The sequence below is a fragment of the Nerophis ophidion genome, linkage group LG01 (assembly GCF_033978795.1).
Source record: "Nerophis ophidion isolate RoL-2023_Sa linkage group LG01, RoL_Noph_v1.0, whole genome shotgun sequence".
NCBI classification, from domain to species: domain Eukaryota; kingdom Metazoa; phylum Chordata; class Actinopteri; order Syngnathiformes; family Syngnathidae; genus Nerophis; species Nerophis ophidion.
In genome coordinates this window covers 28,767,891-28,782,584 of record NC_084611.1, presented here as the reverse complement: position 1 = coordinate 28,782,584, position 14,694 = coordinate 28,767,891, and the positions used below count along the sequence as shown (strand labels likewise).

Here is a 14,694-nt window from a genome sequence, read left to right as displayed (position 1 = left end):
GGGCTCAGGAACACTTCAGAAAACCACTGTCACTAAATACAGTTTGTCGCTACATCTGTAAGTGCAAGTTAAAGCGCTACTGTGCAAAGCGAAAGCCATATATCTACAACATCCAGAAACGCCCCCGGCGTCTCTGGGCCCGAGATCATCTAAGATGGAAAAGTGGTCTGATGAGTCCACATTTCAAATTGTTTTTGGAAATATTCGACATTGTGCCATTCGGACTAAAGGGGAAGCGAACCATCCAGACTATTATCGACACAAAGTACAAAAGCTAGCATCTGTAATGGTATGGGGGTGCATTAGTGCCCAAGGCATGGGTAACTTACACATCTGTGAAGGCACCATTAATGCTGAAAGGTACATACAGGTTTCTGAACAACATAAGCTGCCATCCAAGCGCTGTCTTTTTCATGGACGCCCCTGCTTATTTCAGCAAGACAATGCCAAGCCACATTCAGCATGTGTTACAACAGCGTGGTTTCGTGAAAAAAGGGTGCGAGTATACTTTCCTGGCCCATCTGCAGTCCTGACCTGTCTCCCATCGAAAATGTGTGGCGCATTATGAAGCGTAAAATATGACAGTGGAGACCCCTAACTGTTGAACAACTGAAGCTCTACATAAAACAAAAATGAGAAAGAATTCCTCTTTCAAAGCCTCAACAATTAGTTTCCTCAGTTCCCAAACGTTTGAGTGTTGTTAAAAGAAAAGGTGATGTAACACAGTGGTGAACATGCCCTTTCCCAACTACTTTGGCACGTGTTGCAGCCATGAAATTCTAAGTCAATTATTATTTGCAAAAAAAAATAAGGTTTATGAGTTTGAACATCAAATATCTTGTCTTTGTAGTGGATTCAATTGAATATGGGTTGAAAAGGATTTGCAAATCATTGTATTCTGTTTTTATTTACCTGTAACACAATTTCCCAACTCATATGGAAACAGGGTTTGTATGATAATAGCTCCAATAGAGGCAACTTGTTTTTCCATTTTGCTGGTACTTTAAATTAACAAGGTAACTGCTTATTCCTGAGCTCTTATGAGCTCTGAGTGCTTCACGGCGGGTGGCCTAAGCAGTCGGCACACGCAGCAGTACAAGAGAGGCACAGGAGTGGACAGGAGACCAAATAAGAATAGTTGTCTTCAATGGATTTGCGCCGTTTTATAATATCGATGTACAGAATGTCACAAGATTGAAAAATTTAACAGTCTTAGTGTATATTTATATACTGTATAATATATGCAAAATTGATAAATCAAGCATTACCGGATTTTTCGGATTATAAATCGCTCCGGAGTATACGTCGCACCGGCCGAAAATGCATAATAAAGAAGGAAAAAAACATATATACGTCGCACTGGAGTATAAGTCGCATTTTTGGGGGAAATTTGTTTGATAAAATCCAACAGCAAGAATAGACATTTGAAAGGCAATTTAAAATAAATGAATAGTGAACAACAGACTGAATAAGTGTACGTTATATGACGCATAAATAACCAACTGAGAAGGTGCCTGGTATGTTAACGTAACATATTATGGTAAGAGTCATTCAAATAACTATAACATATAGAACATGCTATACGTTTACCAAACAATCTGTCATTCCTCATTGATAAATCCCATGAAATCTTCGATGTCGATGTCGCTTCTAAACAACTCTGCCAACTCCAAAGGTATGCGCCGCTTCCTCTTGTCGTTTTTTGGTGCATATTTCACTACATCTAGCTTGTAATCTGCAGTACATGATTTCCTTTTCGGTGACATTTTTGTTCAACCCTTCTCAGATTTTAAAAGTTACCGCCAACGATGAAATTATCCATTTTAATAGCTACGGCAGTAGCATATAGCAGTTAGCATCCCATGACCCACAATGCACTTCTGCCATGACCCTCCCCCGCCGAATTCCTATTGGTTGACGTGGCTGTGACGATTGCTAAAATTTTCTTTGTCTCTTCCGTGAATGAGATAAATAATATAATTTGATATTTTACGGTAATGTGTTGATAATTTCACACATAAGTCGCTCCGGAGTATATGTCGCACACCCGGCCAAACTATGAAAAAAACTGCGATTTATAATCCGAAAAATACGGTATTTGCATTTGAATTAGAATACTTAAATGAATTTGCACTGGGCTATAAAAAAGATAAACGGAATATTGCAAGATTAAAAAAAACATCCCGACCTTAATATATATTTGTATATAATATATGTAGAATTGATCAAACCAGCACTATTTTACATTTGAATTAGAATATGCTCCATTAAGATGAGCATTATGTACTTTATCGTACATGGGCAAACCTTGTAATCAATCTTTTGTAGTAAATTATTTGGTGGATATGCTACCCTGAAAACATTACTAGAACAAAAAAACACATTTTGTTTTATTTAGATTTTTCAAAAAAATTAATGAAATATTTTGCCTTATATTATATTTTTTTATTTAAATTACATTTTATTTAAAAAAAGAAAGCTTTTATAGTATTTAAATTTTGTTGTTTTTTTGCGCATCGATAAAGCTTTGCTGTGATAAAAATGTATTAGGTTGTAACAAATTTCATAAAAATAGTAACCATGCTACCCTAAAAATTTACACGTATATTGTCAAACAAAATTATATTTTGTTGCTACTTGAAAATTTTTGTTCTTTATTCTTTATTGTCTTTATTATTGTCATTGTCATAACAACACACAAGTCATACATGTCAATGAGATTTTGTTTGAGCTTTGTCTCGTTGCACAGAAACTGCATTGTGCAGGTTGACCATAGTTTTCCTTAGCATTGTAAAGAAGGTCTTAATAAGAGGGGGTGAAGGTGGGAAGAGTGTTATGTCGATGTTGCAGCAATGCAGTGTCCAGGGCAACACTATTGAGGTTGTGAAAAGTGAGGTAATAAGATGGCCGGGGCCAGTAAAGGGGCAGGCTGTTCAATTTAGCAGTCTCACCGCCTGGGGATACAGACTGGGAGACATTCTGGTGGTCCTGGCGTGAATGGATCGATACCTTCTTCCGGAGGGTAGCAGGTTGAAAAGGCCATGGGTACCAATGATGTTTGTCTTTTCCATCCATTTACTACCGCTTATCCCTATCGGGGTCGCGGGGGGTGATAGAGCCAATCTCAGCTGCAATCGGGCGGAAGGCGGGTTACACCTTGGACAAGTTGCCACCTCATCACAGGGCCAACACAGACTGACAAACATTTACACTCACATTCACAAACTAGAGCCAATTTAGCGTTGACAATCAACCTATTTCTGACTGACAAATGTTACAATGTTGGATATTCTTGTTAAACCAGGCCAAAGTGTCAAATTATAAGTTTCCTATATTTAGGCGAAAGCTTGCACTGCGTTTTGGTTGCCTGTAAACACTGCTTTGCGTTGTGGTGGAAGTACTTTTTTGGACATTTTTTAGTACATCACTCCCGGCTGCTTCGATGTCTATAAAATAAATCAGTGTTTGTTCGTCCACCACATTTTACACAGTACAGTTTTTTCAACATGAACAAATACAAAGTTGGATTAGCCGCTGAACTGAGACGGCGCCATTGTGACGTTAATACTTGGTTTGACAAAACAAATTTTGAGGACTTCCAGGGTTAGACTACTACGTAAGTGCAGGAAATGCACACAATAACAACGATGTGTGACATGCAAAAAAGTACCGGTCCCTCACCCCCCTTACAAGCAGACACAGTGTGTAGACAGAAAAGGGAGAACGGACGCATTTTGGTTAAAAACCACCGCTCAAGGTGAAGTTATATCACTGAAATGCCCACCGGAAGAGGTGCGTTAAAACCATACTTGCCAACTCTCCCAGGTTTTCCGGGAGACTCCAGAAATTCAGCGCCTCTTCCGAAAACCTCCCGTGACAAATGTTCTCCCGAAATTCAGGCGGAACTGGAGGCCACGACCCCTCCAGCTCCATGCGGACCTGAGTGAGGACAGCCTGTTTTCACGTCCGCTTTCCCACAATATAAACAGAGTGCCTGCTCAATGACGTCATACTGTAACTGTAGAATGATCGAAGGCGAGTTCTTGGTTTGTTATGTGGTTTTATTGTTAGGCAGTCTCATTAACGTCCTCCAAGCGCTGCAACAACACTCAACAACAGCAGGCACGTTTTCGTCTACCGTTAAGCAGTTCGTCTGCCGTAAACAGCAATGTTGTGACACTCTTAAACAGGACATTATTGCCATTTACTGTGCATGCATATGTGACAATTACATCCACGGCTTTTAGAGCAATGGTTCTCAACCTTTTTCAGAGATGTACCCCCTGTGAACATATTTTTAATTCAAATTACCCTTAATCAGAGCAAAGCATTTTTGGTTGGAAAAAAAAAAGATAAAGAAGTAAAATACAGCACTGTCATCAGTTTCTGATTTATTAAATTGTATAACAGTGCAAAATATTGCTCATTTGTAGTGGTCTTTCTTGAACTATTTAGAAGAAAATATATAAAAATAACTAAAAACTTGTTGAAATATAAACAAGTGATTCAATTATAAATAAAGATTTCTACACATACTGCGATGAGGTGGCTACTTGTCCAGGGTGTACACAGCCTTCCGCCCGATTGTAGCTGAGATAGGCACCAGCACCCCCGGCGACCCCAAAGGGAATAAGCCGTTGTAAATGGATGGATGGATAGCTTAAATATACTCCTCCCCTCTTAACTACGCCCCCAACAACACCCCGCCCCGATCCCCGCCCCGCCACCCGAACTCCCGAAATCGGAGGTCTCAAGTTTGGATAGTATGGTTAAGACATGGCTAGCTCGCTAGCGGCTAAAGTCCAGCCCCAGTCGGCAATGTTTTAGCTACTTCCAAACAGAGGTGGGTAGTAACGCGCTACATTTACTCCGTTACATTTACTTGAGTAACTTTTGGGATAAATTGTACTTCTACGAGTAGTTTTTATGCAACATACTTTTACTTTTACTTGAGTATATTTATAGAGAAGAAACGCTACTTTTATCCGTTCCATTTATCTACATTAAACTCGCTACTTTTTTTATCGATCTATTAATGTTTGTTTCGTTTAATGACAGAGCTTCAAAGTAGAATCTACGCATGCCTGCGTTTCACCAATCACATGCAGTCACTGGTGACGTTGGACCAATCAAACAGAGCCAGGCGGTCACATGACCGTGATATGTAAAACCCGACTTAAACATGATGACAAACTTATTGGGGTGTTATTATTTAGTGGTCAATTGTACGGAATATGTACTGTACTGTGCAATCTAATAATAAGAGTTTCAATCAATCTAAAGTGTAAAGGAAAAAAGACACTTTTTATTTAAACCGTACTTCCCATCAAAAGCCTAAAGACTGATCGCACTGTTCCTGTCTTCACAATAGAAGCGCCGCTCCATCGCGCCTGGGTTAACAAAATAAGAGTCTCCGAAAGCCAGCGCAAACAAGCTAGCAAGCTACGGAGTTTGCCGCCAATGTATTTCTTGTAAAGTGTATAAAAACGAATATGGAAGCTGGACAGATAAGATGCCAAAAACCAACGACTTTCATGTGGTATTAGACAGACAAGAGGAACTTTTTTCTTTTCCATTTGAAAACGTGGGCGTCTGATTCTAATCAATGCAAGTCATCAGAATCAGGTAATACACCAACTTATATTCTTGTCTTCATGAAAGATAGGAATCTATATGTTAAACATGCATGTATATTCATTAAAACACCTTCAACATGTGAACAAAAACGGCAAAATAAATAAATATAAATTATAACTGTGTGTGTATATATATATATATATATATATATATATATATATATATATATATATATATATATATATATGATTTGTGTGTGTATGTATATATGAGGTAGATCACCTCGACTTGGTCATTTACTCAGTATTTGATAAACGTTGAAAAACTTATTGGGGTGTTACCATTTAGTGGTCAATTGTACGGAATATGTACTGTACTGTGCAATCTACTAATACAAGTTTTAATCAATCAATCAAATCAATGAATGCCTACTGAGGCTATGGTGCTGTTAAGTTATTGTGGCTCAATGTGCCATTTTATCATTTTATTTTAATGTACTATTATTTAGTATATATTATTGTTTTAGTTGCTTAAGAGATATTCCTGGCTCTGAATTTGCTCATTGCTATTTTTATGTTTGTGTGCATTATTTGTTGCCGTAATCATTAAACAATCAAGTTACTCATCAGTTACTCAGTACTTGAGTAGTTTTTTCACAACATACTTTTTACTTTTACTCAAGTAAATATTTGGATGACTACTCCTTGAGTAATACATTTCTAAAGTAACAGTACTCTTACTTGAGTACAATTTCTGGCTACTCTACGCACCTCTGCTTCTAAATCACTAATCCTCTCCTCCATGGCAACAAAAAAAGTACGTTTCTTACAAGCATCATCTCTGCAGGACGAGGAATAGCTAAACATGCTTCACTACACACCGTAGCTCACCGGCGTCACTATGTAAACAAACGCCATTGGTGGATCTACACCTATGTATATGTATACACTTTTATACAATTTATTATGTTTATAAACTCTGAATGTGATATTGGTATCGGATTGATACCCAAATTTGTAGTATCATCCAAAACTAATATAAAGTATCCAAACAACAGAAGAATAAGTGATTATTACATTTTAACAGAAGTGTAGATAGAACATGTTAAAATAGATATTAACAGTAAATGAACAAGTAGATTAATAATTCATTTTCTACCACTTGTCCTTAATAATCTTGACAAAATAATAGAATGGAAAATGACACAATGTTACTGCATATGTCAACAGACTAAATTAGCAGCCATTGTTTTGCTTACTTACTAATAAAAGACAAGTTGTCGTGTATGTTCACTATTTTATTCAAGGACAAACTTGCAATAAGAAACATATGTTTAATGTACCCTAAGATTTTTTTGTTAAAATAAAGCCAGTAATGCAATTTTTTGTGGTGCCCTTTATTTAGAAAAGTACCGAAAGGCATCAAAATAATTTTGGTATCGTACCAAAATATTGGTATCGGGACAACACTAGTGTACATTTTCAAAAGATGAATAATGATACTTTTGGAGTGGGTTGGACATGGTTTCATTTGCAATCTAAAGTGAACGCCTCCACATGTGAACACTTGGTATACATACACAAAACTATCAAACAATTGAAAGTCCCCTCCTATTGTTGTCCGTCCCTTTCATAGCTCCTGTTGAACCTCACTTCACTGAGTGCATATCCCGGGACCAAATGACATTCCGCTGCTGGTGGAGTCCCGGCAGCTTCCACAACCTGTCGGCCCCCGGAGCGCTCAGAGTCTTCTACCTGAAGAGAGAGTAAGCCTTATCACACACACAAAAAAATCTTATTAATAATACACCTTTTTCTGTGGCTGACAGTGCTGTTGTTTATTATCAGTTTCCCCACCAAGAAAGAGTGGAAAGAGTGTCCACAGTATATCCACTCGAAAAGGGAGTGCTTCTTTGATGGAAACCACACGTCCATTTGGACCACCTACTGCTTGCAACTGCGTAGTCAAGACAACGTCACCTATATAAACGAAAACGACTGCTTCAGTGTGGAAAACATTGGTTAGTAGCCAACATATATAGTATTTCTTATTTATTGATTCACTGTTCTGTTACGAACAGAGAACAAAGAAATGGGATAAAAACTGCTAGGGGTAGGATTAAATAAGCTCTGCTTCTTCCTACTGCTTTTCGGGCGTGCTGTAATGAAACAACTGGAAATATGTGATGCACTACATTGTAATTGTATTGTATGCATGTGTGAAATAAGCTGAAACTGACTGGACATAAACAGGAGGTCCTCGGATTATGAACGGGTTCCGCTTTTGTGTCCATTCGTAAGTCCGTCTGTATGTAAATCGGACCATAAGCTTATTTTATGCAGGTACGTACGTAAAAATGACTACAGTGTAACTAACAACTAGAGATGTCCGATAATATCGGCAGGCCAATATTATCGGCAGGCAGATGTTATCGGCTGATAAATGCTTTAAAATGGAATATCGTAAATTATCAATATCTGTTTCAAAAAGTAAAATTAATGACTTTTCAAAACGCCGCTGTATGGAGCGGTAAATATCCGGTAAAAGACTGACGTAGGGCATACTTGCCAACCCCCCCACCGAATTTCCCAGGAGACTCCTGAATTTCATTGCCCCTCCCCAAAATCTCCAGGGGCAACCATTCTCCCGAATTTCTCCGGATTTCCTACTGCACAACAACATTGGAGGCGTGCCTTGAAGGCACTGTCTTTAGCGTCCTCTACAACCTGTCGTCACGTCCACTTTTCCTCCATAAGTATAGCGTGCCGGGCCAGTCAGATAATATATGCAGCTTTTACACACTCATAAGTGAATGCAAGGCATACTTGATCAACAGCCATACAGGTCACACTGTGGGTGGGAGTATTAACAACTAACAATGTTACAAATATGCGCCAAAGTGTGAACCCACACCAAACAAGAACGACAAACACATTTCGGAAGAACATCCGCACCATAACACGACATAAACACAACAGAACAAATACCCAGGACCCCTTGCAGCACTAACTCTTCCGGGACGCTACAATATACACCCCCGCTACCACCAACCCCCCCCCCCCCAACCTCTCCCACCTTCATCCGCCCCGAGTTGCCGTAATTCGAAATGCTGTAAACAGGGGACTTGAAAAATTTAAAACCTCAATTTGTTTACTTAATTGGTACTTGAACAGGGCTTGCAAATAGAAAAGTTAGCAAATGTTTCCATAAAAATTTTTTTAAACATAAATAATAAAAAGTCCACATTTTAGTAAATTTTTATACAGTATTTCAACACATTATAAAGTGCTCTACAGCAGTGGTTCTCAACCTTTTTTCAGTGATGAACCCCCTTTGAAAATTTGTTTTTAATTCAAGTACCCCTTAATCAGAGCAAAGCATTTTGGGTTGTAAAAAAGAGATAAAGAAGTAAAATACTGCACTATGTCATCAGTTTCTTATTTGTTAAAGTGTATAACAGTGCAAAATATTGCTCATTTGTAGTGGTCTTTCTTGAACTATTTGGGAAAAAAAGATATCCATCCATCCCTCCATTTTTTACCGCTTATTCCCTTTGGGCTCGCGGGGGCGCTGGTCCCTATCTCAGCTACAATTGGGCGGAAGGCAGAGTACACCCTGGACAAGTCGCTATGAGGAAAAAAAGATATAAAAATAACTAAAAACTTGTTGAAAAATAAACAAGTGATTCAATTATAAATAAAGATCTCTACACATTGAAGAAATCATCAACTTAAAGTGCCCTCTTTGGGGATTGTAATAGAGATCCATCCGGATTCATGAACTTAATTCTAAACATTTCTTCACAAAAAAAGAAATATTCAACATCAATATTTATGGAACATGTCCACAAAAAATCTAGCTGTCAACACTGAATATTGCATTGTTGCATTTATTATCACAGTTTATGAACTTACATTCAAATTTTGTTGAAGTATTATTCAATAAATATATTCATAAAGGTTTTTGTAATTGTTGCTATTTTTAGAATATTAAAAAAAATCTCACGTACCCGTTGGCATACCTTCAAGTACCCCCTGGGGTACGCGTACCCCCATTTGAGAACCGCTTCTCTACAGTATATCAAACAAACTTAACAAGGGGTTGGTGGATCAAGTCTCTTTATTAAAAAAGCCAAAACGACAACCAGATTAACTGTCCTCCTTTTTATATGCAGCCGCCCTGTCGACACGCACACACATTGTCTCTAGCCCTGTGGTGCACTCACAGTTTGATATCACAAAACTCCTTAACTTTAACAGCCATGTCGCTACTGTGATTAACAACAAAAATAAATCCACTTTACCATGTCGGTGAATCTTTTTGGCGTGGTGCTCAAGGGAGATGTAGAAAATCTTGGCAGTGGTGTGGATACTTCCTGAATGTTTCAAATAAGGGTCTAACAATTCATCTACTACATTGATCTATCCATTTATATTCATAAAGTTCAACTACATCAGTCAGTGCTTTGCAAGTTTGCTTCTGGAAGCTATACATTGAGCTAACTACGTTCTAAAAGGTAATCAATCAATTGTATCGATACAAAAATATTGGATTTAGGAACAGCATGGTGTATAAAAAGTGGTTTTAAGTGCGTAAATGTTACGGGATTCTGTCACCTGTCTGTGACGTCATCGACAGAAGTATGGCGGATACCAGAAGAGAAGCAGACGAATGACAAATTGACAAGTCGGTCCAGTTTGTGGACCTAATTTACTAAAGGTTTGCATGTACTAAAACACGTGCAAACCTGATAGACACACAAAGCTGATAATGCTAATGTGTGCAAAGAGGATTGCATCCATTAAGTGAGCAGCATAAGGCGTGCAATCCATTTTGCCTCCCTTGTCTTCATTGTTGTGCAAAATATATGCTGATCATCAAAAGTCCACATTACTGGAAAGGGAGGATGCAAATATAATTATTTAGCATGCGCAATAGAATTTAGCAACACTTGTCACCGTTCTGGTGAACACTATTTAGAGTTTTATTTAGCACGCGTCGGAATGATGTGCAAACTGACAGTTCCACACACGGACAAACAAGAATCCTCCGCCATACATGTGTGTCAACATTTTGGTCTAATATTTGGAAAATATTAGACATATTGTATATTCAGCAATTTCCTTTTATAATGTTATTGCTGCTAGATCATGGATGACTTAAAGAGCTGATTTAAATTGAATCCAACTGATACGTTTTGGTGTCCGCTGGCGTTTTTTTTATAATGTTGTTTGTGTCTTTAATTAGGCAATGTATTACTATAATACATGAAAAGAAGTCTTTCATTGTTAATTTTCTTGTGTTTGAGTCATTCCAGACGCATGAATGTGTTGCATGAAGATCCACAGCCTCGTGCACAGATTTAAATGTCAGTGCGCATATGTTTCTGTTGTCTGGATTGCGAGTCACAAATAGTGTTACATATTGTGGATGTGTGCTGCTGGTTCAACACATCGCACACAGGTCGGGCATGATATCAGGAAAATACAGAAAATGATCGTCCCCGAGGTAAAAGCCCTGTTTGCACACAAAATCCTCATGTAATTAAGGCAGTCTGTGCCAATTTTCAATTGCACACGCAATGTTATTGATCACACACAACAAGCCCACTCATAGTACTGTGGCACCGTGGGATTTTACACAACACCGACCGCCATGGCACTCGCAGCGCTGCCACACAATAGTTGGATTACACTTGCTTTTTCGTTAAAAAGTACTGTATTTTTCGGACTATAAGTTGCAGGGTTTTTTTAGTTTGGTGCGACTTATACTCAGGAGCGACTTATGTGTGAAATTATTAACACCTTACCGTAAAGCATCAAAATATATTATTTAGCTCATTCACGTAAGAGACTAGACTTATAAGATTTCATGGGATTTATCGATTAGGAGTGACAGATTGTTTGGTAAACGTATAGCATGTTCTATATGTTATAGTTATTTGAATGACTCTTACCATAATATGTTACGTTAACATACCAGGCACCTTCTCAGTTGTTATTTATGCGTCAAATAACGTACACTTATTCAGCCGGTTGTTCATTATTCTTTATTTATTTTTAATTGCCTTTCAAATTTCTATTCTTGGTGTCAGGCTTATCAAATCAATTTCCCCCAAAAATGCGACTTACACTCCAGTGTGACTTATATATGTTTTTTTTTCCTTCTTTATTATGCATTTTCAGCAGGTGCGACTTATACTCCGGAGTGACTTATATTCCGAAAAATATGGTACTGCACTGCTGTTTGTAAACATGAGAATATCAGCAGGTCAAAGCACTGCTCATTTAACCTGAAGAGATTTGGTTACAGTTACCTATTTATATTAATTTCATTAATTTTTTTTGTGTAGCAAAAGTAGCAGGTGAATCTAGTGTTAAAATGTTGGTTGCTGTACTTCAAAAAGTATTGAATGTTGAAAATGAGAGCAGAAAAACTTTCCTTTTGTGTTGGTTGTGTTTTATTCAAGTAAGATATGTGAATGCATTGACCATTACTAGTCGTTTACTTGATTGTTTGTATCCATAAATAATTCACACTTAATTTCCTTATAAGTAATAAGAAGAATATAGAAAAACTTTGCCTGCAGTATCCAGTATGTAGTATTTTTTTGGCTACAAAATTACTGAATCAATTTCAACTCACTGAATTGTTTCGGAGCTTATTGTCCTAAATAAACATATATCGTCCCTGAATTGTATCGGCAACCCTGAATTAAAATTTTAATCGAATAGTAGTCAAAACAAAACGTTACACCCCTAGTTTCAAACCACATATAATTGCTTTCTAAAACAAAAAAAGCTCTAAAAAGGCTAAAAAAAAAAAAAAACGCACACAAAATAAGCACTCACGCCTGCAACACAGAGCTGATAAACAAAGAGCACTACAGTGCTTGGCTTGTTAACACCATGTAAACATTGGCGTTGTAAAGGTAATACAGCATTTATTTGTTCAAGTGGCACCCGTGATGTTATTGATGGATCTAATTGTGGTAAAAATTGTGTTTTTCTGGCAGTACGCCCTGACCCCCCTGTTTCCCTCAACTGGACCCGCCTGAATGTCAGCCCCTCTGGCCTCAGCTATGACGTCATGGTCACGTGGGAGTCGCCGCCCTCGGCAGACGTCACAGTGGGTTGGATGCGCCTGGTCTACGAGGTCCAGTACAGGGAGAAGAACAGCACCAACTGGGAGGCAGTGAGTCTTTTTTTTTTTTGCTCGAGGCTTTTCAATACCTTCCTCGCCTTGTTTGTCTTGTACGAGCACATTCCCCAGCATGAGGGGAGTCGGAGGGACAGTTCAAGAACACCCACGGGGGAAACGTCCTCTTCTGCGTAAGCACGCCACCCCTCCCAGCACACACCCTTGCGGCCGAAGGGAGATCTGTAGTGCTCTTCTAGTGACTTTTACACTCGCTCCGTTACACTCATCAACATGTTGTGAATCTAAAAGGGAACCGGGATGTTTCCTTCCCCTGGAGCGTTGTTGCTTTTGTTGCAGTAGCAACAGGAGCTGAGCCCCCTGGGAAAACCCTGAAGGAAGTTGGGAGGGAGGGAGCTGTAGGTCAAAGGTCAGGGGACCTTAAGGCTCAAGGAATTTCTGCCCAAACTGAGTCAGAAAATGGAATATGTACCTATTGGTCGTGACATTAGAGCTGTACCCAGAATAGGTTTTAAATGACACTGTCAGGTGTAACACTAAATACAAGTTAAAATGGGGATAAATCAGTAGATCAGTGGTTCTTAACCTGGGTTCGATCAAACCCCAGGGGTTTGGCGAGTCGGCCTCAGGGGTTCGGCGGAGGTCAAAACACACCCGACTCATTGCGTAAATACAAACTTCTCCCTGTCGGCGTATTACGGATACGGTAACAGCTGACTGATTTTTGCAGGTGTGTGATTGGTTTTGGGTTTATGCACTGTGTTGGCTTCGTTGTTTGAACAAGGTGATGTTCATGCACGGTTCATTTTGTGCAGTAAAAAAAAAAACATGGTAACACTTTAGAATGGGGAACATATTCTACATTAATTATTTGTCTATTAACATGCAAATTAAAAACGTATTGGCTCTTAACTAGTCATTATTAAGTACTTATTAATGCCTTATTCGGCATGGCCTTATTATAACCCTAACCCTGACCCGAACCCTAAATTAAGTCTTTGTTTCTTAGAATATGTTCATCCATCCATCCATCATCTTCCGCTTATCCAAGGTCGGGTGGCGGGGGCAGCAGCCTAAGCAGGGAAGCCCAGACTTCCCTCTCCCCAGCCACTTCGTCTAGCTCTTCCCGGGGGATCCCGAGGCGTTCCCAGGCCAGCGTGTCCTGGGTCTTCCCTGTAGCCTCCTACCCGTTGGACGTGCCCTAAACACCTCCCTAGGGAGGCGTTCGGGTGGCATCCTGACCAGATGCCTGAGCCACCTCATCTGGCTCCTCTCGATGTGGAGGAGCAGCGGCATTACTTTGAGTTCCTCCCGGATGGCAGAGCTTCTCACCCTATCTCTAAGGGAGAGCCCCGCCACTCTGCGGAGGAAACTCATCTCGGCCGCTTGTACCCGTGATCTTATCCTTTCGGTCATGACTCAAAGCTCATGACCATAGGTGAGGATGGGAACGTAGATCGACCGGTAAATTGAGAGCTTTGCCTTCCGGCTCAGCTCCTTCTTCACCACAACGGATCGATACAACGTCCGCATTACTGAAGACGTCGCACCGATCCGCCTGTCGATCTCCCGATCCACTCTTCCCCCACTCGTGAACAAGACTTCTAGGTACTTGAACTCCTCCACTTGGGGCAGGGTCTCCTCCCCAACCCGGAGATGGCACGCCACCCTTTTTCGGGCGAGAACCATGGACTCAGAATTGGAGGTGCTGATTTTCATTCCGGTCGCTTCACACTCGGCTGCGAACCGATCCAGTGAGAGCTAAAGATCACGGTCAGATGAAGCCATCAGGACCACATCATCTGCAAAAAGCAGAGACCTAATCCCGCGGCCACCAAACCGAAAACCCTCCACGCCTTGACTGCGCCTAGAAATTCTCTCCATAAAAGTTATGAACAGAATATGTTCCCCATACTAAAGTGTTACCAAAAACATATAACTTTGTCTTGAATTTGAAAA

General features: G+C 39.6%; 1 protein-coding gene across 2 annotated transcripts in view; it reads left to right on the top strand.

Moving 5' to 3' along the window:
- Positions 1–14,694, top strand: part of ghra (growth hormone receptor a) — a 112,950-nt gene that overhangs the window by 73,898 nt on the left and 24,358 nt on the right. For both annotated transcript variants that reach the window (XM_061900323.1, XM_061900333.1), the window contains 3 exons: positions 7,213–7,342; positions 7,425–7,597; positions 12,593–12,771. In XM_061900323.1, coding sequence (XP_061756307.1) covers positions 7,213–7,342; positions 7,425–7,597; positions 12,593–12,771 — 482 coding nt within the window. The remainder of the gene's footprint in view (positions 1–7,212; positions 7,343–7,424; positions 7,598–12,592; positions 12,772–14,694) is intronic.